The sequence below is a fragment of the Procambarus clarkii genome, chromosome 53 (genome assembly GCF_040958095.1).
Source record: "Procambarus clarkii isolate CNS0578487 chromosome 53, FALCON_Pclarkii_2.0, whole genome shotgun sequence".
Lineage (NCBI taxonomy): Eukaryota > Metazoa > Arthropoda > Malacostraca > Decapoda > Cambaridae > Procambarus > Procambarus clarkii.
In genome coordinates this window covers 10,557,314-10,581,240 of record NC_091202.1, presented here as the reverse complement: position 1 = coordinate 10,581,240, position 23,927 = coordinate 10,557,314, and the positions used below count along the sequence as shown (strand labels likewise).

The window sequence follows — 23,927 nt, the reverse complement described above, 5'->3', positions numbered from 1 at the left end:
ACAAATACAAAAATACTTAGGCTATGCAGCATGTTTGAGTGTGGGGATAGTGCCATGATTGTTCATTAAGGAGGGGTAAACGGTGCAGTTATTACAATGAATGATTGAGCCACCCCAGGTGATGATGTAGTTAGCACTGGGGACTTGGGGTTCAACCCTGTGGAGGAAGTAGGAGGGCAATGGACAAGATCAGTTTGGGTAGCCAAAGAAGTCTGGTCTAGGCCCAATGTAGCCGGAGCAATGATACCTGATCTTCCATTATTGTCCGATGCCTCTATGGGCTGCCCCTCATGGGCAACCCTTCCAGTGGGTGATCCAATGGGGCTCCAGTCATGAATGGGAACTATGTTTGTTCCATTTTGCACATACAACACTTGGAGAGCAGCAGATGGAGGCCAAAGCAGCCTCCACCTGCTCCTCAGAGCCGTACACGAGTCCCGCCCTTCATCACAAGGTGAAACTCTTGTGGGGAGAAAGTGGCGAACTCGCTCTCAATGCCTGGATAGGGGCAGGAGAAGGAGGGGAGGGGGGGCTAAGGCAACCCTCAATGACCCCAGAATCATACCCGAGTCCCCCCTCACCATGACAGTGAAACTCTTAAAAGGGTCTTCTGATAATTACAATGGGATTTCCATAATGACAAGGATGGACAAGGAATGAAATGCTTCTGTTTTCTGAGCATTCAAAACAGCATATTCAGAAAACAGCATCTCCTGTTTTCTGAGTACTGTATAAGTCATAGTGCAAGACTTAGTTGGAGGGAACGTAAAGCCATGAATAGTAGCCCAGGATGACACACTACTGACTGCAAGATGGATTTGGTGTTATATTAGGAAGAAATGAAAGTTCTGTATGTAAAGGCTCATCAGGAAATGAAATGAGCAGCAAGATTCTGTATTAAACATGAGAACAAATGCTGAACTCAAAAGTACAATAAAATATACAAGGAGGATGGGTTACCATGACCATGTTTATCATCCTGTAACTACAATTAGGTATAGTAATTACAATTAAATAATTGCACTAATTGATCAGTGGTCTTTGTGCCAGGCTTAAAATCAAAATGACATCATTACTAACTTGTTCACTAACAATATATGAAAAGGAGTCTAAATTCTTTGGTTTGTCATGATTTTGACTAAATCTTCAAAGAGACTTAAAACCTCAAATGATTTTGTAGATTGTTCATATAACTTAAAAATCTCTATCACCAATAAACTTTAATTATTATTTTCAGTTAAATATATAATGCACCCATTTATATAATTAGTAATTATTATTTGACTGCTAAGTATCATTTGATTTGTTGTCATAAATTTAATTACAGTAATGTTTAGTCAATGCCTTCTCTTTCTCTCCAAGCTTTTTTCATCATTTCTCTTTTCAGTGATTTTTTATGCACCTTTGAATTTTTTAATTCCTGTATTCTCCTGAGCTGAGAATCTACACTCATTTCTCCATTAAAATGATTATCCAATTTTGTTATCATTAACTGCCGTGCCTTCACTCGATTTCTTTGCAAACTTCGGTCTTCGTGGCACTTGACGACAAAACCTGAAGGAAATAATTTTAAGACATTAGTTATTAATTACTATAAATGTTTATGTTTATGAGCTAAAGCCTAATTTTCCTTAAATAAACACACATTACTGTAAAGTACTCTTCGTTATCTTTTCTGGGAGGAGCCTCTTCAGGAGCCCCTGAAGCTATCTCGCCGAGATGGCTCCCAATTAACAGATCGCATCAGCCATAGAATTCAGTTCAGCTCACTGAAGACCAGAGTCAGAATCTGGGCCGCCTAACAGAGGTGCAAAGAGCAGGTAACACATTGCCACCTCAGTGGAGAAGGTTCTGCTGGGTTCAAGAGACACTGAAGCCTCACAAACCACTGAATGAACTCTCTCAACAATGCCAAGCCGGGAAGTCTCGTACTTTAGACAGTACAAGAGAGGAGCGTGCGCTTATTCACTCCCCAAGAAGTATGAGACTAAACCTTAAGTAGGTTAAGGGCCTTAAGAGCATTCAACTCAGAGGTAAGAGATAGGGGCAACCAAGACAAACGAGTGTCAAAGATTAACCCCAAAAGCTTAGCGGAATTTTTGTTCACAAGGGGATGACCATATAGCGACAAAGAGGAATGAAGAACAACATGCTTCCGAGTAAAAGTCAGAGCACAAGTCTTAGTTGCAGAGAACTTGAAGCCAAGATTGGTGGCCCAAGACGACGACAGCATCAATCGCAAGTTGAAGCCACCATTGAAGGAGAGGCGAATCATCACCTCAACAGGAAAGAGTAAAATCGTTGATATAGAGAGCGGAGAAGACACCAGAAGGAAGAGAGTAAGCAAGACCATTGGGGGCAACCAGAAAAAGAATAGTGCTCAGAACACTACCTTGGGGTTCACCTTTGTATTGCCAAAAAGAATCAGTGTGTGTCACCAAGCCTCACTCTAAAGGAATGATGAGGGAGGAAGCTTTGGAGGAAGAGAGGGAGATTACCACGAAGGCCAAAAGAACGAAGTTGGGACAGAATATGGTATCTCCAAGGAGGGAGGGAAAGGCCAGGGCTCATGCTGTCCACTGGCTTAAGTAAGTAAGTCCTTTTGCTAATGCAGCATGTGCAACACATCTGCAGTAGGGTTCCTGGGTCATCAGTAAGCCATTACAGTCCCTGGTGCTTTTCGCCTAAGTGACTTGCTTTTAATCATATGGATGGTGAAATTCTACAGAAACTGTTCTTGATTTTTCTGAGATCAAAATTGGAATATACAGCAGTTGTATGGTGCCCATATCTCAAGTAGCATATAAATAAACTGGAAAAGATGCAAAGGCATGCTACAAAACGGCTTCTGGAGCTGAAAAACAAAGAGTCACAAGGAGAGACCGAGGCTTTAAACATGCCAAACCTAGAAAATAGATGAAAAAGAGCTGATCTGATCACTACTTACAAAATACTAATAGGAATCGACCAAATTGACAAGGAGGAATTCCTGAAATCAGCAACTTAAAGAACAAGGGGGACACAGATTCAAGTGAAGGAAACAAAGGTGCCAAAAAAATATTAGAAAGTTTTCTTTTGCAAATAGAGTTGTAAACGGTTGGAACAAGTTTAGTGAGAAGATGGAGGAAGCCAAAACTGTCAGTAATTTCAAAGCATTGTGACTAAGAGTACCGGAAAGACAGGACACCACGAGTGTAGCTCTCAACCTGTAACTACATTTAGGTAATTACCCAAGTGCAGTTACAGGATGAGAGTTGCACCAATGTTGTCTCGTCTTCCCAGCACTGTCACATAATGCTTTGAAACTACTGACAGTTTTGGCCTACACCACCTACTAGCTTATTCCAAATGTCTAACACACTATTTGCGAGTGATTTTTCTTATATTTCTTCAGCGCTTTGTTTAGTTAGCTTAAATCTATGACCTCCTGTTCTTGAAGTTCAGGTCTCGGGAATTCTTCCCAATAAATTTTGTTGATTCCAGTTACTATTTTGTAGTGTGTAGTGATCATATTGCCTCTTTTCCTTCTGTTTTCTAGTTTTGTCATATTTAATGCCTGTCTCTCCTTGTAGGTTGTCTTTCAGTTCCAGGAGCCATTTAATTGCATGTCTATGCACCTTTTCCAGTTTATTGATGTGCTTTTTAAGATATGGGCACCAAACAACCACTGCATATTCCAGCTATTTTCTCAAAGGTTGTGAACAATTTCTTTACTATGTCACCATCCACGTATTTAAAAGCAATTCTGAACTTGGAAAGCATTGCATAGGCTCCTCTTACAATATTCTTTATGTGATCATCAGGTGATAGTTTACTATCTAGACCACCCCTAGAACTTTTACTTTATCAGAATTTTGTTTAAAGCTTTTTCACCTAATTTGTAGGTTGTGTGTAGTCTATTCTATCCTAATCCTCATTCCAAAACATGGCATTTATTCACATTAAATTCCATTTGCCAAATTAAATTTTCTATTCCTTCTGATAGGTTATGCAGACAATGGACACTATAGGTGCAAAAACTGAACCCTGTGGTAATCCACTCGTGACACTTCTCCAGTCCAATACATTGCCTCTGATTACTACCCTCATTTTTCTGTTAGAAAATTTGTCATCAATGTTAAAAGTCTCCCGGTCCCTCCTCCAGTATGATCCAGTCTCCAGAACAATCTTTTATGTGGAACTCTGTCAAAAGTCTTTTTTAGGTTCAGATAAATGCAGTCAACCCAACCATTTCTTTTCTGTAAAATCCCATGGCTCTATCTTAGAAACTAAGTAAATCCATAACACAGGATCTGCCAGATCAAAAACCATAATGTCTGTTATTGTCATTTTTCTTCAGGTGTTCTACCCATTTAGTTTTATTATTTTGTCCAATATTTGAACTGCTACACTTGTCAATGATACAGGTCTAATTACGGAGGGTCTTTCTTGCTGCCACTTTGTAAGTGGCAACAAGGAAGAGGGGTAATGGTCAAAGTACGACATAAGCGAGAGCGAGGGGTGGGGGGGACCACGTAACTTAGCGAAGACAGTAGCGATCACAGCGATCCTGTAGAAATAGGAGGCCGGTTTCAACATACAGGCTCTGGGTAGGAGTCGAATGAAAGGTACCAGAGCTGAGGAGGCCCAGTATGGTGAAGAGCATTGAGACGACGAAGGGTGGAGGGAGAGGCAGACTAGTAAGCAGAACACCATAACCGAGTTTAGACGGCACAAGAGAGGAATGTAAAGAGAGGAGCATGTGCCTATCAGCTTCCCAGGAAGTATGGGACAAGACCTTAAGTTAAGGGCCTTAGAGCATTCAACTCGGAGGTAAGAGATATGGGGTGACCAAGACAAATGAGTATCAAAGAATAACCCCAGAAGTTCAGCAGAATCCTTATAAAAAGAGGATTACCATAAGCAACAGAGGGGGTCGAAGTACGACCTGATTCCGAGTAAAGGTCATAGCACAAGTCATAGCGGTAGAGAACTTGAAGCCACAATTGGTGGCCCAGGACGACACAACATCAATCGCAAGTTGAAGCCACCATTGGAGAAAAGGAGAGTCATCACCTTGGCAGCATAGGGTAAGATTGTCAACAAAAAGAGCAGAAAAATGTCAGAGGGAAAGGAGGAAAGAAGACCATTGAGGGCCACCAGGAAAAAAAAAAAGAGTAGTGCTCAGAACACTACCTTGGGGCACACCTGTGTATTGCTGAAAAGAAGTAGAGAGTGGTACCAAGCCACACCTGAAAGGAATGACGAGAGAGAAAGCTCTGGAGGAAGAGAGGAAAATTACCACAAAGGCCAAAAAAGCGGAGTTAGGACAGAATATGGTATCTCCAGGTGGTGTCATATGCCTTTTCTAGGTCAAAAAGAACAGCAACCACAGAGGTCTACACAGCAAAGGCAGTACGAATAATGACCTCCAAGTTCACGAGGACATCAGTCATGCTGCGACACTTACGAAAGCCAAATGTAGAAGGGGAGAAGAGGTGATAGCGTTCCAAGAACCACATCAGACAAACATTGATCATACGCTCAAAGAGTTTGCAGACACAACTCGTGAGAGCAATGGGGCGGAAATCTCTAGGGGATGACCCTAGAGAACCAGGTTTCCAAATAGGAAGAACAACTGCCTGAAGCCAGTCCTCAGGGACTGATGACGACTCCCATATACCATTATAAACACTCAATAAATACTGAAGTGTACATGGAGGGAGATGGCGAAGCATCTCATAATGAATATCATCTGAGCCCACTGACGTACAACCGCAGGGGGACCCGGGCAGACTGGAGTTCTGAGAGACAGGATTATTATAGGGATGCCAAAGAGAAGTGCAAAAATCAAAGGGATAAGACTCAAGAAGAGGCTTACGAGTAAGGAAAGGAGGAAGATGAGAACTGGAGATAACAGTCAAAAAGTGTGAACCCTGTTCAGTCGCGACCGACACCGTATCTGCCACAATAGAACCACGGAGGTGAAGGACTGGTGAGACATCTGGAACAACCGCAGCCGCAGGGGGACCCGGGCAGACTGGAGTTCTGAGAGACAGGATTATTATAGGGATGCCAAAGAGAAGTGCAAAAATCAAAGGGATAAGACTCAAGAAGAGGCTTACGAGTAAGGAAAGGAGGAAGATGAGAACTGGAGATAACAGTCAAAAAGTGTGAACCCTGTTCAGTCGCGACCGACACCGTATCTGCCACAATAGAACCACGGAGGTGAAGGACTGGTGAGACATCTGGAACAAACTTACCCACTACCTTGTGGATTTTCTTCCAGATCAGGGGCAGAGGAGTATCAGACGTAGTGGTGGAAATTAAAAATCTCCAAGCCCCCACGCTTAGCTGTTCGGATAGCCCTATGGGCCACCGCACTCGCCTTCTGAAACAAAATAAATGAATCAGGCGTCCTTTGGTGACGGTGTTTTAGGCCGCATGCTTACAGCAGACAATGCAAGCACAGTCTGAATTCCAACAGGTAATGCATTTCCGTGCACCTCAGGAGGTAGAGCAAGGAACGGAGCAGAGGGCAGCATAAAAAACAGTGTAATGGAGGAAGACTCAGGGAAGAGGCAGATCAGAAAGAGTACCGTGTAAGGTGAAGAGGTTCCAGTCAGCTTTGGCAACTGTCACCTTGGGAAGGAGAGGGGAGGGTGAAAAGAGAAGGTGACAAGGATGGGGAAATAGTCACTGTTATGTAGGTCATCAAGAACCCACCAGGTGAAATCCAAATAAAGAGAAGACTACGCAGAGAGAAAGATCAAGACAGGAAAGGGTGCAAGTGTGGGAGTTAACATAAGTAGGTTCACTAAAATTCAGAAGAGACAGAGAAGATGAGAGGACAAATGGTTTAAGAAGGCAGCCCCGGGTGTTTGTCAGAACATCTCCGCAGAAGGTATCCCCGACAGTAAAAATCACCCAAAAGGAGCACAGGCTCTTTTGGGTGATTTTGATTGGGAAGACCCAGAAGAACAAACTGGAGGGCACCGGAGCAAGGGCAGCATCCAAGAGAGGATCAAGGACCAAGGAAACCTCCATAACTGGGACAGGTGACCCAGCCACTGAAATGGGAAGGGAAGCAGGGATAGTATCGGAGTCGGAAGGTGAGAGCTATATAAAAGTCTTCTTATCCGTTGGGAAGGAAGATAGAGAAAAGCCAGGCTAACACTTCTGACGTAGAGAGACAGGCATACTATCAGCAATATAGTGGCACCTCAACTTACGACTGCCCTTACTCATGAATTTTTTGAGTCACGACGTAAATTTCGTCGGAAAATGCGACTCGACATACGACCTTTGCCTCGACTAGCGACTTTGTTGATACACATATGGGTCGATTGACTGTGTGGCACGGCCGACCCCGCCTCAGTTTACCAGAGCCGCCCGCTTAGTGACAATCGTGCTTGTAAAGAATTTCATTATTTTTGTGCCTTTTCATTTTTTGAACATAAAAGTAATTATTATATATCAAGTCAAGGGTCCCAAGGAAATCAGTGGTAAGGTTCAACCTAAGAAAACACATGTGTGGATGACCATAGAGGAAAAACAAGAGATCAATCGTAAACATGAAAATGGTATGAGGGTTGTTGATGTAGAGTACAGGATGTCCCTTCCTCATCTATTAACAAAAATGCGTGCAGAATTGCAAGAAGTGGAAGAATTGCAAAGTTTTGCTGAAAAGTGTCACCCAAATCAAGCTGTAGCAGGCCGTTGTGTTAAGTCTTTTTAATGACAATGTGATGTCTCACTTTAGACAAGTGTTACAATGTAGGGAAAAACAAGTATTGCTAGACAGGTTTTCAGTGAGAACAACAAGCAGTGAGCCACAAACAGGTCCTAGTGGTATGCAGGCAAAACATAGGAGAGAGAGTATCCCAGAAAAGTCATCACTGCCTCATGTTATAATGGAAGGGGACTTCCCTTCCAAACACTAACTCCCCTCCTCCTCACCATCTTCCATATGCCAACAAGAGTCCTCTTTCAAGGTAAGATACACATACAGTACTGTATTATAGCTAGTACAAAATGAGTGTTATTTGGTATAAAATGTATTTTAACCCTTTAACTGTGCAACGCGCCTGCAGGCCCAGGCTTCGGGTGCGCAACGCGCCTCCAGGTGTTTTTATTTTTCACGTTCCATTCAAAACTCCCGCGGATACATGGGGTTCACATCAGCTTCCTCAGGGCTCTTGTAAACAGATGCCATCTTTAAAAAAAATCATGGTCCACATTGCCGGGTGTCAAAGCCTCAGTAGTGAGTGAGCAACCAAGGCTGGTGCTCGCAGCATAAGCGCACAGCTCTGCTGTTCAGCGTGTGACCACAGCATCGCCTAATAATGTCAAAATATATAAATAACCTGCATTTTATTTAGGTTTAGCCGTGATAGTATTATAGAAGAGTTTGAGTGGGATAATGACTGGGTACAATGTTCAAATATCAGTGATTCAATGCTGTTCACGATGTTCACAGCGCTAGCCACAGCACCACAGCATTATTTCGTCCATCTAGGAATCTTCAAACAACTTCTTAGGTTCCTTTTCAAAATAAACTTGTGGTCAATTATTCATTTACAGAAATTAGTGACCAGGATTGGCCCATAGAAGGCAGCTGCTATTGACCCATATGAGGCAGCTGCTATTGGCCCATACATAGCAAATAACATTATAATAGGAGTTATATATAGGCCACCAAATTTAGACAGAATGGAAGCAAAGCATCTATGGGATGAACATAAGAACAAAGGTAACTGCAGAAGGCCCATTGGCCCATACGAGGCAGCTCCTATCTATAACCACCCAATCCCACTCATATACATGTCCAACCCGCGCTTGAAACAATCGAGGGACCCCACCTTCACCACGTTACGTGGTAATTGGTTCCACAAACCAACAACCCTGTTACCGAACCAGTATTTACCCAAGTCTTAACTAAATCTAAACTTATCCAATTTATACCCATTGTTTCGTGTTCTGTCTTGAGTTGATACATTTAATACCCTATTAATATCCCCTTTGTTATGTCCATTCATCCACTTGTAAACTTCTATCATGCCACCCCTAACTCTTCGTCTTTCCAGTGAATGCAATTTAAGCTCTATTAATCTTTCTTCATATGAAAGACTTCTAATTTGGGGAATTAACTTTGTCATCCTACGCTGGACACGTTCAAGTGAATTTATATCCATTCTATAGTACGGCGACCAAAACTGAACTGCATAATCTAAATGGGGCCTAACCAGAGCAAGATATAGCTGAAGAACCACACCAGGTGTCTTGTTACTAACGCTTCGATTAATAAATCCCAGTGTCCTATTCGCCTTATTACGAACATTCATGCATTGATCCTTTTGTTTTAAATTCTTACTAATCATAACTCCCAGATCCCTTTCGCAATCAGACTTCGCAATCTCAACACCATCTAGCTCGTATCTTGTAACTATCATCATTACCTAGCCTCAAAACTTCACATTTATTAGCATTAAACTGCATCTGCCAGTCTTTTGACCATTTTAAAACCCTATTTAGATCAACTTGAAGTGATAGCGAGTCTTCTTTCGTGTTGATTTCCCTACCGATTTTTGTATCGTCTGCAAATTTGCAGATGTTGCTACTCAAACCTGAATCTAAATCATTTATATATATTATAAACAACAGAGGTCCCAGGACAGAGCCCTGAGGTACTCCACTATCAACATTATCCCACTCTGACTTAACCCCATTTATACTAACTCTCTGTTTCCTTTGGAATAGCCATGCCCTTGTAACACTGTAAGGTGTTTGGTTTAGTTGTATTTAAAATACATAGAGATACATGAGTCACAGACAAGGATTTGACAGGCGCCATTCTGGCGGCCTGAATCTCACACCTCTAAGAGTTAATGACCACCAAGCGACCTAAGGTCAGATCATGCGAATTTCACCTTGCTTCTGCTAATCTTATAATTGGAGCCTGGTAGCCTTCAAACATGCTGACGTTTAACCCTTAAATGGCGCATAGCTATATACCATTTGACACCCACAGGCGCACACCAAAAAAAAAAAAAAAAAAAAAAAAAAAAAATTATTTTTTCTTCCTAACCTGTTAATTTGTGTTCACTGATCACGAGAAAAATAATAAAAAACCAGCGTTGAATGTAATGAAACGCCATTTTCTGGGTGAGTCCCGGAGGCTCCCCGGAGCTATCCCAGGCTGATATGCTAATGTCAGACTTTGGCATCAGTCATGTGTATGGAGTTCTTAGGCCTACCGGGGACCACGGCCAGAACCGGGCCCCCTCAGAGAGGCAAGGGGAGCAATGGCCTATAGAAGCCCCCGTGTAGTTGGAAGCATTCTATGTCTGCCATCGACCGGAACAGGCACCCAGAAAGGTAAGCGCCCCAAAACAAACCCCTATTCTGGTTAAAATTGCTACCTAATACCGAACTAGTGGATAGAACTCCCCAACCGAAAACAAGCAAATTAGTGTGACGTCACACACTGCCGCGCCGCTGTCTGCGCAGCTCCCCCCTCCCCGGGAGGGGGAAGGGGGAGCCCCAGACCCCCCGCGCCGGCTACCCACACCTCAGTTCTTGAGGCTGGATGTCAAAAACGCGAAAAACCGCCGACCGGAGGGAGGGAGGGATGCCGGGGAGCCTCCGGGACTCACCCAGAAAATGGCGTTTCATTACATTCAACGCTGGTTTTCTGGGGGGAGCCCCGTCGGCTCCCCGGAGCTAACTACCCACAGACAGAAAAAGAGGGACTTACCCGGGAGGCGGTCGTCGCTCACCCCTCAACTCGAAGCCGAGACAACTGGCTGCAACCGCCGACCCAAAGCAACACAGGCCCGACGAGGGCCAGGGACATTCACAAGGTAACGAGCAGCCAGGACCCTGTTCGACCGCCAAAATCCCCGCGCCCGAATATCAGACCAAGACATATTCCCAAAGACGGCAGCAAGAGCCGCGAACTTACGAACGTCATGGGCACGGGGATAGACCGCAGGCTGGCTAGACCTAATAACCCTGCGGACGACCTGAGAGACCCGAACCCGCGAACAGGGAAGAAGGGAAACCGGATCAACCCACAGCGCGTCCCCGGACACAGAAGCTGTGGCGCGCAAATAACGGCGAAGCGCCGCAACCGGACACAAAACATGATGCACCCCCGGCCTGACCAACCAAGCATCAACCACCCATGGACCCCTCCGGAACGCAGCAGTCTCATTCTTCGCCAGAAAAGAAGGAGACGGCTGCAAACGAACAGAAGGGGAAGGACGAGGAGGTGCGGACTGAACCAGGATCGAAGCGACCCCCACCCCCAAGTCCGGGTCTCGAAAAGCAAAGCGGGGCAGCCCCGGGGCATCCGGGGAAGCAACCAACCGAGCGCGTTGCAACAGACGAAACCTAGACTGCAACGCACGTGCCGCCTGTACCCGAATAGAATCATCAGAGGATTGGGTAAATTGAGTCACAAGCAAGCAGCAACACTCACAGGACTCAGGGTCGAAAGTATCACCGACCCAACAGGCAGCGTGGCAGAGGCAAAAACAATGAGGGTCACCCTGAGACAAGGGGACCGAGCAACCCTCAAACTCGCACACAGCGAGTGGGGACTCCGGGGTCACATCCATCGGACCCACGCGCCCCCTAGGGGATTCCCAGGGTCCTGAGCGTTTACTTTAAGAGGACTCGCGCTCAGGTAGTCCCAGGCAGGGTGCTGCAAACCGGCGCCCAAAACTACCAAGCAAACTTCTAAAGCTGAACCCCAGGGACGTGTACACTCACGGGGACCTAGCAGGGGGCGCCACCGAGGAGAACAGTGGAAGGGCAAAAACAAACTGAATAAAATGACAGAACCCCCCACCAGGCAAAAAACAAAAAGAAAAACAAAACCCCGCAAGAGGACAGCGAACCCCAAGGAACAGAGCCGGCCGCGATGTCGGGAATTACAAGCTGAGCAGCACCCTGCGCCCCTACCAGTGCAAACTGCCTCTTACCTGCCGGTAACAAGGGAGAACAGAACACCCAAGAGCCCAACAGGCGGCCGAAAAACCGAAAGGTAAAACGGACCAGCAGAGGCAGACCCCGAGGAGCCTGTGGAAGGTGGCCCCAAGCCCCAAGGGCAGTACTTACAGGGCACCTAGGGAAGGCAGCCCTAGGCGCATGCAGCCCGAGTACTGAAGATAACTCCTGGCTCTCGCACCCACAAAACTAACACCACACTCAAAGCACAGTGCAGTAGCGACACCGGAGCCAGAGCACACGACCACCGCCAATAGCATCAGCCTCAAGAACTGAGGTGTGGGTAGCCGGCGCGGGGGGTCTGGGGCTCCCCCTTCCCCCTCCCGGGGAGGGGGGAGCTGCGCAGACAGCGGCGCGGCAGTGTGTGACGTCACACTAATTTGCTTGTTTTCGGTTGGGGAGTTCTATCCACTAGTTCGGTATTAGGTAGCAATTTTAACCAGAATAGGGGTTTGTTTTGGGGCGCTTACCTTTCTGGGTGCCTGTTCCGGTCGATGGCAGACATAGAATGCTTCCAACTACACGGGGGCTTCTATAGGCCATTGCTCCCCTTGCCTCTCTGAGGGGGCCCGGTTCTGGCCGTGGTCCCCGGTAGGCCTAAGAACTCCATACACATGACTGATGCCAAAGTCTGACATTAGCATATCAGCCTGGGATAGCTCCGGGGAGCCGACGGGGCTCCCCCCAGAAAAAATCGTAAGTGGCATATATTGCCCACTATAGGGCGGGGAAGTGTGGCAAAAATCAAGTGCTGACTGAGCGTGCGTCCCAGGCGGTCTGTTGATCGCCAGCTGTTAGGCCAGAGTTTCCACAAAGAGATAATTACCTAATTATTTCAATGTCTCTGATTAATTTTTCGTAGTTCTTTTGCTGTAATATTATTCAATAGTGTGTAGTGTGATATAGTTATATAATAAAATGAGCGAATCATCGCTGTACTCAAAAATATGGTGTGCATATTGTTGATTCAATTATGTTCATCAAACAGTGAACAAATACTTTGTTGGTTATTACACCATATACACAGGTTATATATAAGTATCTGCATGTTTTATTCACCATGACAAACCACTAAGTTGGTGTGCTGAGTGGCAGTGGCAGTGGCAGGCAGTGACTGGCTGCCACTGGCTGCCACTCCCTCCCTCACCTCACCTCACCTGACTTGCCACCATTCTCCACCCACCATACTGTTTTTGCTTTTATATACAGACGTTATATATAAGTATTTACATGTTTTGTTCACCATAACTGTACATCTAAGCTTGTATGGTGAGTAAAGGCACAGAGACGTAGCTACTCGCACAGTCAGCTGGTGGCGGCCGCCCTCAAGGCCAGACGCACTAATATTTCTCCTACAACAATACTGTTTATGGTGTTATTACGCTATATACACACATTATATATAAATATCTACCTGTTTTATTCACCATACTTGTACAAGTAAACTGGTATAGTGCCCAAAGACCATCGTGGTCATCAGTAAACATGATAAGTCCTGCAGACGACGCTCCACCCTCACCAAAATGGCGGCTCCCAACCTCCTCCTCTCGCTGTTATCTCACACTATACACACGTTATATATAAGTATCTACATTTGTGTTCACCATAGCAAACCACTAAGCTGGTATGGTGAGTGCAGTCAATAAAAGGTGGCCACACACACTCAAAAGACAACGCCACCATCCTCCCTCCCACAGCATTACTCCTCCCTCCATGGCGCACAGCGCCAAATATCACCACAATCCTGCTATTATCAGAACCCTGGTCAGTTTTATCACAGTCAGGGGTCTTCTGTAATAATATCATCGCTACATAATAGCATGAACAAGTATATTATGGCATTTTTAGGCGATGCTGTGGTCACAAGCTGAACAGCAGTGCTGTGAGCTCATGCTGCGTGCATCAGGCTTGGTTGCTCACTCATTAATGAGGCCCCTAACACCCGGGAGTTTGGCCCACGATTTTTTTTAAAAATGGTGTCTGTTTACAATAGCCCTGATGAAGGTGTGGTGAACCCCGTGTATCCGCGGGCCATTTAAATCTTGCGTAGTACTCCAAAGCATCACATGATGTGATGCGCAATTTACTGCAAGTCGGTCAAAGCATCATATGATGCGATGCGCAATTGAAGGGTTAAGGAGTGGCTTGGTAGAGTGCCTGAGGCTATCTACCTGTGGGCGGAGTTAGTTACTAGGTTCCCCAATATATACTCTGAGAGCTATCGATTCGAGAGATTAAGAGAAGAACAGCAGCCAGCAGAGGAGAGAAGACGGCCTAGCAGGGAGGCTGTCGGCCGGCAGGGCGGGACAGTCTCTGTCAACTACAGACCCCCCCCTCTATCCAGCTATAGGCAGACACTTGGTGAGTTGAACATTAACCCTCAAACCGCTAGGGGCCCAAATGGAATTCACACCCACAGGCGCAACAAAAAAAAAAAAAATCCAAAAAATTCTTTCGTCTTATAGAAGTGTTCATTTTTGTTCCCTGATCACGGAAAAAATAACAAAAAAATCGTAGGTGGCATATTTTAGCCGCAATAGGGTAGGGAAGTGTGGCAAAAAAGGGGCGTTGGCAGAGCCTTCGCCAGACAAGGTCTACTCCGCCCGAGCTGTCAGACGGCAGTTGCCACAAATATATTATTACCTAATTATTTCAATGTCTCTGATTTTTTCTTAGTTTTTTTGCAGTAATATTATTCCATACAGTGAATTGTGGTATATTTATATTATAAAATGTGTGAACCATCGCTGTACTCAAAATTATGGCGTGCATATTAGTGATTCAATTATTATGTTCATAAAACAATAAACAAATAGTTTTGCTGTTGTTACACTATATACACAGGTTATATATAAGTATTTGCATGTTTTGTACACCATAACGAACTACTAAGTTGGTCTTGTGAGTCAAAAAGCAACGAGGAGTGAAACACCAAACACCAGCGAGCCACTCACTGCCACTCCCTCCCTCAACACCACCTCACTCACCCTCATTCACCTCCCACAATACTCTTTTGTATTTATTCACTATACACAGATGTTATATATACGTATTTACATGTTTTGTTCACCATAACTGTACATCTAAGCTTGTATGGTGAGTGAAGGCCATAAGACGTAGCTACTCACACAGTCAGCTGATCGGCAGCCGCCCTCAAGGCCAGACGCACTAATATTTGTCATCCAACAATATTGTTTGTGGTGTTATTACGCTATATACACACATTATATATACAGTATCCACTCAATTTAACGGCCTCTTTTATACCGATCTGCCGGTAATAACGACCGGTTTGGGAGATCGGTATCTGGACCCTCATATACCAGTCTGGCGGTCGATATTACCGAAGGTCGGTATTGAGTTTGTTTTGGCATCGGCAACCCCTCACGTGGCAACAGGCCACCGACTTCCAAGGCCTTGCGGGAGGGATGGGAGGCAGTGATTGATGGAGGGAGGCATTGAGGGGGAGAGTGTTGGGGGTGGTGGTGAGGGTGGTAGGGGAGAGTATTGGTGGTGGTAGTGAGGGAGGGAGAGGAGTGGTTTTGAGGGAGGTAGGGAGAGGAGTGGTGTTGAGGGAGGCAGGGAGAGGGGTGGTGTTGAGGGAGGCAGGGAGAGGGGTGGTGTTGAGGGAGGCAGGGAGAGTGGTGGTGTTGAGGGAGGCAGGGAGAGTGGTGGTGTTGAGGGAGGCAGGGAGAGTGGTGGTGTTGAGGGAGGCAGGGAGAGTGGTGGTGTTTAGGGAGGCAGGGAGAGTGGTGGTGTTGAGGGAGGCAGGGAGAGTGGTGGTGTTGAGGGAGGCAGGGAGAGTGGTGGTGTTGAGGGAGGCAGGGAGAGTGGTGGTGTTGAGGGAGGCAGGGAGAGTGGTGGTGTTGAAGGAGGCAGGGAGAGTGGTGGTGTTGAAGGAGGCAGGGAGAGGGGTGGTGTTGAGGGAGGTAGGGAGAGGGGTGGTGTTGAGGGAGGCAGGGAGAGTGGTGGTGTTGAGGGAGGCAGGGAGAGGGGTGGTGTTGAGGGAGGTAGGGAGAGGAGTGGTGTTGAGGGAGGTAGGGGGAGGGGTGGTGTTGAGGGAGGCAGGGAGAGGGGTGGTGTTGAGGGAGGCAGGGAGAGGAGTGGTGTTGAGGGAGGCAGGGAGAGAGTGGTGTTGAGGGAGGCAGGGAGAGAGGTGGTGTTGAGGGAGGCAGGGAGAGGGGTGGTGTTGAGGGAGGCAGGGAGAGTGGTGGTGTTGAGGGAGGCAGGGAGAGGGGTGGTGTTGAGGGAGGCAGGGAGAGTGGTGGTGTTGAGGGAGGCAGGGAGAGTGGTGGTGTTGAGGGAGGCAGGGAGAGGGGGGGTGTTGAGGGAGGCAGGGAGAGGGGTGGTGTTGAGGGAGGTAGGGAGAGGGGTGGTGTTGAGGGAGGCAGGGAGAGTGGTGGTGTTGAGGGAGGCAGGGAGAGGGGTGGTGGTAAGGAAGGCGGAGGGCAGAATTGCTGACCAAGGCGATGGTGCCAAACCTCTCACCCCATACTGTATTAAATTTTGTAATCTTAGTTGTAAAATATTTATGCCAAAATGTTAATTTTCGTATATAACTATACATTATTAATCAATAACATGTTTTATAGTTTCCTATTTGTTAATTAAACAAATATAGTTTTATTTATGAATTATGCACAGCTGGCATCTGTGAGCAGGCGTTGACAGATGTCTGAGTAGCCAGGCCTCGACCCCTATAGTAGCTCCCTCGACCCCATTAGTAGCTCCTTCCTCCATCACCTGCTGTTCTCATGTTATGAGGAACGCAGTGAGGGAGGGGATGGAAGATAATGAGGGAAGGGATGGAAGATAATGAGGGAGGGGTGGAAGATAATGAGGGAGGGGTGGAAGATAATGAGGGAGGGGATGGAAGATAATGAGGGAGGGGATGGAAGATAATGAGGGAGGGGATGGAAGATAATGAGGGAGGGGATGGAAGATAATGAGGGAGGGGATGGAAGATAATGAGGGAGGGGATGGAAGATAATGAGGGAGGGGATGGAAGACATTGAGGGAGGGGATGGAAGACATTGAGGGAGGGGATGGAAGATAATGAGGGAGGGGATGGAAGATAATGAGGGAGGGGATGGAAGACATTGAGGGAGGGGATGGAAGACATTGAGGGAGGGGATGGAAGACAATGAGGGAGGGGATGGAAGATAATGAGGGAGGGGATGGAAGACATTGAGGGAGGGGAAGGAAGGAGGTGTTTGGTTTATATGGTTCACTTGTTGTGTGGTCCACTTGTTATACAGAATAAAGTATATCCTACCTGAATGTTACTTGAAAAATTACCGACATCTTAACTTCGGAAATACCAGAACTCCGGAAATAACGACCAGGGTACAGCCCCATATAGGCCGTTAAATTGAGTGGATACTGTAAGTATCTACCTGTTTTATTCATCATACCTGTACAAATAAGCTGGTATGGTGCCCAAAGACCACAGTGGCCATCAGTAAACACCATGCCAAGTCGTGCAGACGACGCTCCTCCCTCACCAAAATGGCGGCTCCCAACCTACTCCTCTCGCTGTTATCTCACACTATACACACGTTATATATAAGTATCTACATTTGTGTTCACCATAGCGAGCCACTAAGCTGGTATGGTGAGTGCAGTCAATAAATGGTGGCCACACACAGTCAGAAGACAACGCCACAACCCTCCCTCCACAGCCTTACTCCTCCCTCCATGGAGCACAGCGCTAAATATCACCACAATCCTGCTTTATCAGAATCCTGGTTAGTTTTATCATAATCAGGGGGCTTCAGTAATACTATCACTGCTAAATAATAGCAGTATCATTTATATTATGGTATTTGTAGGCGATGCTGTGGTCACAAGCTGAACAGCGGTGCTGTGAGCTCGTGCTGCATGAGCCAGCCTTGGTGGCTTGCTCAATACTGACACTGTAACACCCAAGAATGTTGGCCTGGATTTTTTTTCTAGGTGGCATCTGGCAACTATCGGTCGTGGCTGTACTATTGCTGCCCCTATCCCAGGCGGGGCGTTTAAATTATAGCGCTAGACACGAAATTATATATAAATGATGTGCGCGGTATCGGTTTTGTCACTGATATCATTTATATATGATATGCGCGGTTTGAGGGTAAAGGTGACTTGGTCGTGTGATGATCAGGGGCAGTCAGTTGTAGGGTTCTCAAATTCTTGGATGATGGCTCACTTTGAATATTAATCTTTAACATTTTTAATTGAATTGCTTAACGTATGATACTTATCATGTGAAATATAATTGAATTTATTATTTAAATGGTCTTTAAATTTGTTTCCTAGAGTTTTGAGTTGAGATGAGAAAGCCTCTGCGGTTTCATGATTTAATGAGTACATGGTTGGAGTTGATACATGGTAATAACATCCTTTGAGAATATTTGATACAGACAAGTTCCATTCCTTGTCTTGTATGTAATGGTCTAGAATGGATGGTGGCAGCATTTCGTCTTCTACTATCTACTTCTATCTACTTTTCTACTTCTACCTATCTACTTCTCTCCCTCCACCCCTCTCTAAACTTTCACTTTCAACTAATGACCCTCCTCGCTCCTCCCACCTCTCTACCTCTCACCCCAAACCCTCACTAATTACTTCACTATTCATTTCTTTCCTTTCGTTTTCTCTTATACGTTTGTGGCAGTGAAATGTATTCTAGAGTTCTCTCTAGGGTTTTCGGGTAGCTGATCAAGTTACGGAGCCTTGTAGTCGCCGCACCTAGGTAGTCAAATACCTAGGTTACAAGGTTTTGAACGAGAGGTTGCCTTAGGAACTCTGGGAGTGCTCTAGAATAGTTAGCTAACTGGGGACAGGATAACGGACTAGAGAGAGCTGTTTTCCCCGGCCTCGTTAGTTAACTGGGGGGTTGGAATAATGGACAAGATAGAGCTATTTCCCCCCCCCCCATTACACCCTAATCTAACTTAATATAGCACCCCCAATACCATGAGCTTCTATTTTTTTAATTAGTCTTTTATATGGCACTGTATCAAAAGCTTTGCTAAAGTCAAGGTACACAACATCGCAATATTTACCACTATCAACTGCCTCAACTATGCCGGAATAAAAAGTTAGCAAATTTGTTAAACATGAACGGCCATTTGTAAAACTGTGTTGCGACTCATTTATTAATTTATGTTTTTCAAGATGGAGACGAATTGCATTTGCAATTATTGATTCAAGTAACTTTCCCACAATAGACGTCAGGCTAATTGGCCGATAGTTTGACGCAAGTGATCTATCTTCTTTCTTAAAAATTGGCACCACATTAGCTACCTTCCATGACTCTGGCACTTTGCCTAACTCTATTGATTTATTAAATATGGTAGACAGTGGCTTGGAAAGTTCCTCTTTGCATTCTTTAAGCACCCTGGCAAACACTTCATCCGGCCCTGGGGATTTGTTTGGTTTTAGTTTTACTAATTGTTTAATTACATCCTCCCTGGTAACTGTTAAACTAGTCAACCTGTCCTCATCCCCACCCACATAGACTTGTTTGGCTGAAGGCATATTGTTAAGTTCTTCTTTAGTAAATACAGATACAAAATATTTATTAAAAATACTACTCATCTCCTTGTCATTATCCGTTATTTGACCTGTCTCAGATTTTAATGGACCTATCCTTTCCCTAGTCTTAGTTCGATATAACTGAAAAAACCCTTTAGGATTTGACTTTGCTTGCTCTGCTATGCGAACTTCATAGTTTCTTTTTGCTTTCCTAATCTCTTTCTTAACATTTCTAACCAGTTGTATGAATTCCTGTTCTAAACTGACTTCCCCATTCTTAACACTTTAATGCGCGGCAATCGCTGAAAAAAAAAGCGCCTTGTGCGCGCGGCGTTCTGGGCGCTCAAGCGTAAACACAAAAAAGTTTATAATCTTTTCACGCTCCTAACATCAATTCTCGAGCTACGTTTTTCATTTTGGCATCAATGCGTTGGCAATAAAATTCTCTACAAGATCATATGCATAAAATGTCACCCAAGCATTTGCTATCCCACCACGAAGTAAATAAACACAAAGATGACTCGCCGTGACACCCAAACAGGAAGTAAATGTTCATACTCTTTCGTTTGTTGCCAGCCTCACAGTCATCCTACAGCGCTTATTTTGATATCACTGAACTCACAATAAAATTCCCCACCCAGACATATGCCTATCAATGTCTAATTATGTTCCGCACGAGTGTGGGAACTGGGCGAAGCGTTAGCCGTGATTTCAGCAGCGATGACACTGTTGTGATGCAGCGCTTTGAAAGTTTATACTTATTTCACTGTCCTGACATTATTTCTCGAGCTACGTATTTCATTTTTATAGCAATGTGTTCGCAATAGAAAGTTTTATATATAACAATAGAAAGTTCTATAAGAACATGGGTAGAATTGGCCAACAAAGCGTCAAATAAATTTGCGGCGAATAAAATCTTACGCGTGTTTGTACCCGTGAGCGTAAAAAGTTTTTACTTTGCTCATGTTTTTTCAAGTTTATACTTGTTTCACACCATTTTTTTTTGTTTGTATAGTGTTCGGAATAAAATTCTCTACACAGACATATGCATATAAATGTAGAATCATGATCGCGGCCAACACAAGAGTGTGTGGAGCAACGATTACCCTCGTTGTGTCACCAACTCAATAGTCTCTCCTCTAAGTTACAATACACTGCCGTTTTCTCAAATAGGCACTGTGCCTATTAGAGAAAACAAAAATTTAATGGCAAACATATTCATACAAAACCCAAGTCGATCGAGTAGTAAATACCCACTATAACACGATCCGTAAATTTACGTCGTGATCCGACAAGCGGTTAAGCAAAACGCCTGTAATTCCAAGTGGAAAATCCAGGAAAGTGTTAATCCTTTTGTACCAAGCTCTCTTTTTACCTATAAGGTTCTTTAAATTATTTGTTATCCACTTTGGGGTCATTAGTATTTGATCTATTCAATTTGTATGGTATACTACGTTCCTGTGCTTTGTTTAGAATATTCTTAAATAAATTATATATTAAATCCACATCGAAATCCCCTTTTACGTCACCTGTCACTGGGTTCATGTCTCGCTCCAAGACCGGCCCACACCCCATACCCAAGACTTTCCAATCTATTTGACCCAAAAAAATTCTTAGGCTATTAAAATCAGCTTTTCGAAAATCTGGCACTTTAACAGAATTTTCTCCTACAGGTCTATTCCATTCTATGCTAAATCTGATTTCTTTGTGATCACTGTTCCCTAGCTCACTCCCTATTTCGATGTCATTAATTTGTGTTTCCCTGTTAACACTAAATCTAAAATATTATTTTCCCGCGTTGGTACCTTAATGTGTTGCGTAAGAAAGCAATCGTCAATTAATTCTAGAAAATCTTCTGCTTCGCTATTCCCTGTTTTGTTCAACCAGTTTATTCCACTAAAATTAAAGTCACCCATGACATAAATACTGTTAGATCTAGATGCTCTAGATATTTACGGAAATCAGCGAGGAGCGGCGGAGCACAGGCCCCTCAGGCTGCTCAGAAAGTTAAGGAGGTACCGAAGCGAATTTTGGTTGTGGGAGATTCCCAGGTGAGGTATTTAGACAGAACGTTTTGTGCCAGAGATAGGGGGAACAGATTAAGGGTTTGCTATCCGGGAGATGGAATTGGTGATATTGTTGGAAACATGAATGATATTATGACGGGAAATGGGAACAAACCCATTATTTGTATTAGTGCAGGGGGTAATGATGTTGGACGAGTTAGGAGTGAGGAACTAATACAGAGATTCAGGACAGCCATTGAATTAGTTAGGAGCAAGGGAGGAATCCCGATTATATGTGGCATTCTTCCAAGAAAGGGAGTGGGAAATGAATGGATGTCGAGGGCACTTGGTGTCAATTGCCGGCTGCGCCTACCTTTCTTGGTGCCTATCCCGGTCGATGGCAGACATAGAATGCTCCCAACCACAAGGGGGTTTCTATAGGCCATTGCTCCTCGTGCCTCTCTGAGGGGGCCAGGTTCTGGCTCGTGGTCCCCGATAGGCAAGAACTCCTAGCACTTTGACTGATGCCAGAAAGTTATACATATCCATTCAGCCTGAATAGCTCCAGGGAGCCGACGGGGCTCCCCCCAGAAAAGAAATTATTTCTTCTTCATTCTTGCTCTCATTTAAACATTTTGCCTCTATGAGGTTCAGATTCAGCTTCTCTGTCTTCCTTTGAAAGATCTCATCCCAATGACCATAATTTGGTCAATGGTGACACCTCAACCTTGACCGGCTGCCTCCAAGGACAAGAACAAGAAACCCCTAGAACACAAAAGATCCAAAATAGGATAGTAGGAAGTGGCTGCAGACGACAAGACCTGAACAACCACCACCTAGGAAAGAGAGAGGCAAAAAATGGGGAGGTGGACAAGAGGGCCAGGGCCCACACACAGTCCAACAACTGGGTCAACACAAACTGAAATGCTATGCATGATAGTGGCTTTGCATGAATTTAAGAACAACTATGTTATGTACTTTCACAAGCCCAATGTACCTTCTTTAAATAAATAAATAAATAAATAAATAAATAAATAAAATAAAAATAAAATACATAAAATAAATAAATGAATGAATGAAATTATTAATTAATTAAATAAATAAATAAATAAATAAATAAATAAATAAATAAATAAATAAAACAATAAAACAAAGTAGGCAGTGTAGAATGTGGCCCCCGCCTCTCGGAGCATGGGCATGTACAGCTTGGGGAGACTTGCCACAGTGGTCATCAAAACCATCGCATGAGGCCCCGAGCCAAGCGCCTCAAAGTCCTTGTGGATGACAAATTTTCTAACCACCAGAAAGATGAGGGTAGTAATCAGAGGCATTGTATCCAACTGAAGGAGTGTTACAAGCAGAGTACTAAAGCGTTCTTGCACCAGTAATGTTCATCATCTATATAAATGATTTACCAGAAGGAATACTGAATTATATGAACATGTTTGCTGATGACACTAAGCTACTAGGAAAGATAACAAACTTACACAATTGTCATGTCCTTCAAGAAGGCCGGGAGAAGTTATGTGTATGGAGCAACACTTGGCAAATGGAATTTAATGTGAATAAATGCAACATTATGAAATGTGGAACATTAGAATAGGCTACACACAACCTTCAAATTATGTGCCAAGGAATTAAAAACACTAACAAAGAAAGAGATCTAGGGGTGGTTCTGGATAGTTGACTACACATTCCAACTTCAAGATCACCTTTAAATGCATGTATGGTAAAATAATAAAGAAACTGTTCATGAGTTTTGTGAGAATAAAACTGAAATATGCAGTAGTTGTATGATGCCCCTATCTCAAGAAGCACATCAACAAACTGGAAAAGGTGTAAAAACATACAACAAAATTGCTTCCGGAACTGAAAGACGAGCTAAGAGAGGCTATCTTCTTGAGGTTATCTTGAGATGATTTTGGGGCTTAGCGTCCCCGCGGCCCAGTCCTCGACCAGGCCTCCTTTTTGTTACACACCCCCAGGAAGCAGCCCGTAGCAGCTGTCTAACTCCCAGGTACCTATTTACTGCTAGGTAACAGGGGCATTAGGGTGAAAGAAACTCTGCCCATTTGTTTCTGCCATCGCCAGGGATCGATCCCCGGTCCACACGACTATGAATCCATAGTGCTGACCACTCAGCCACAATCTCCTTATACAATTTTCCTCATATAGGCTAGAGGAGTTAAATATGCCAAAGCTAGAAGATTGAAGAAAAAAGAGGCAATATGATTACTATGTACAACATAGTAATGGAATTGACAAAATAGATAGAAAAATTCTTGAAACCTGGAACTTCAAGAACAAGAGGTCACAGATTTAAGCTACTGAAACAAAGCTGCATAAAAGATCAGAACATTCAATTTTGCAGAGTGGTAAACGGTTGGAAGAAGTTAAGTGAGAAGGTGG

The 23,927-nt window shown here is 44.4% G+C and overlaps 1 protein-coding gene across 1 annotated transcript in view; it reads right to left on the bottom strand.

Moving 5' to 3' along the window:
• Positions 1-853: 853 nt before the first annotated feature.
• LOC123767097 (mitochondrial translation release factor in rescue) overlaps positions 854-23,927 on the bottom strand; it is a 98,104-nt gene continuing 75,030 nt past the window's right edge. The window contains exon 3 of the mRNA XM_069304725.1: positions 854-1,554. Coding sequence (XP_069160826.1) covers positions 1,334-1,554 — 221 coding nt within the window. The 3' untranslated portion in view covers positions 854-1,333. The remainder of the gene's footprint in view (positions 1,555-23,927) is intronic.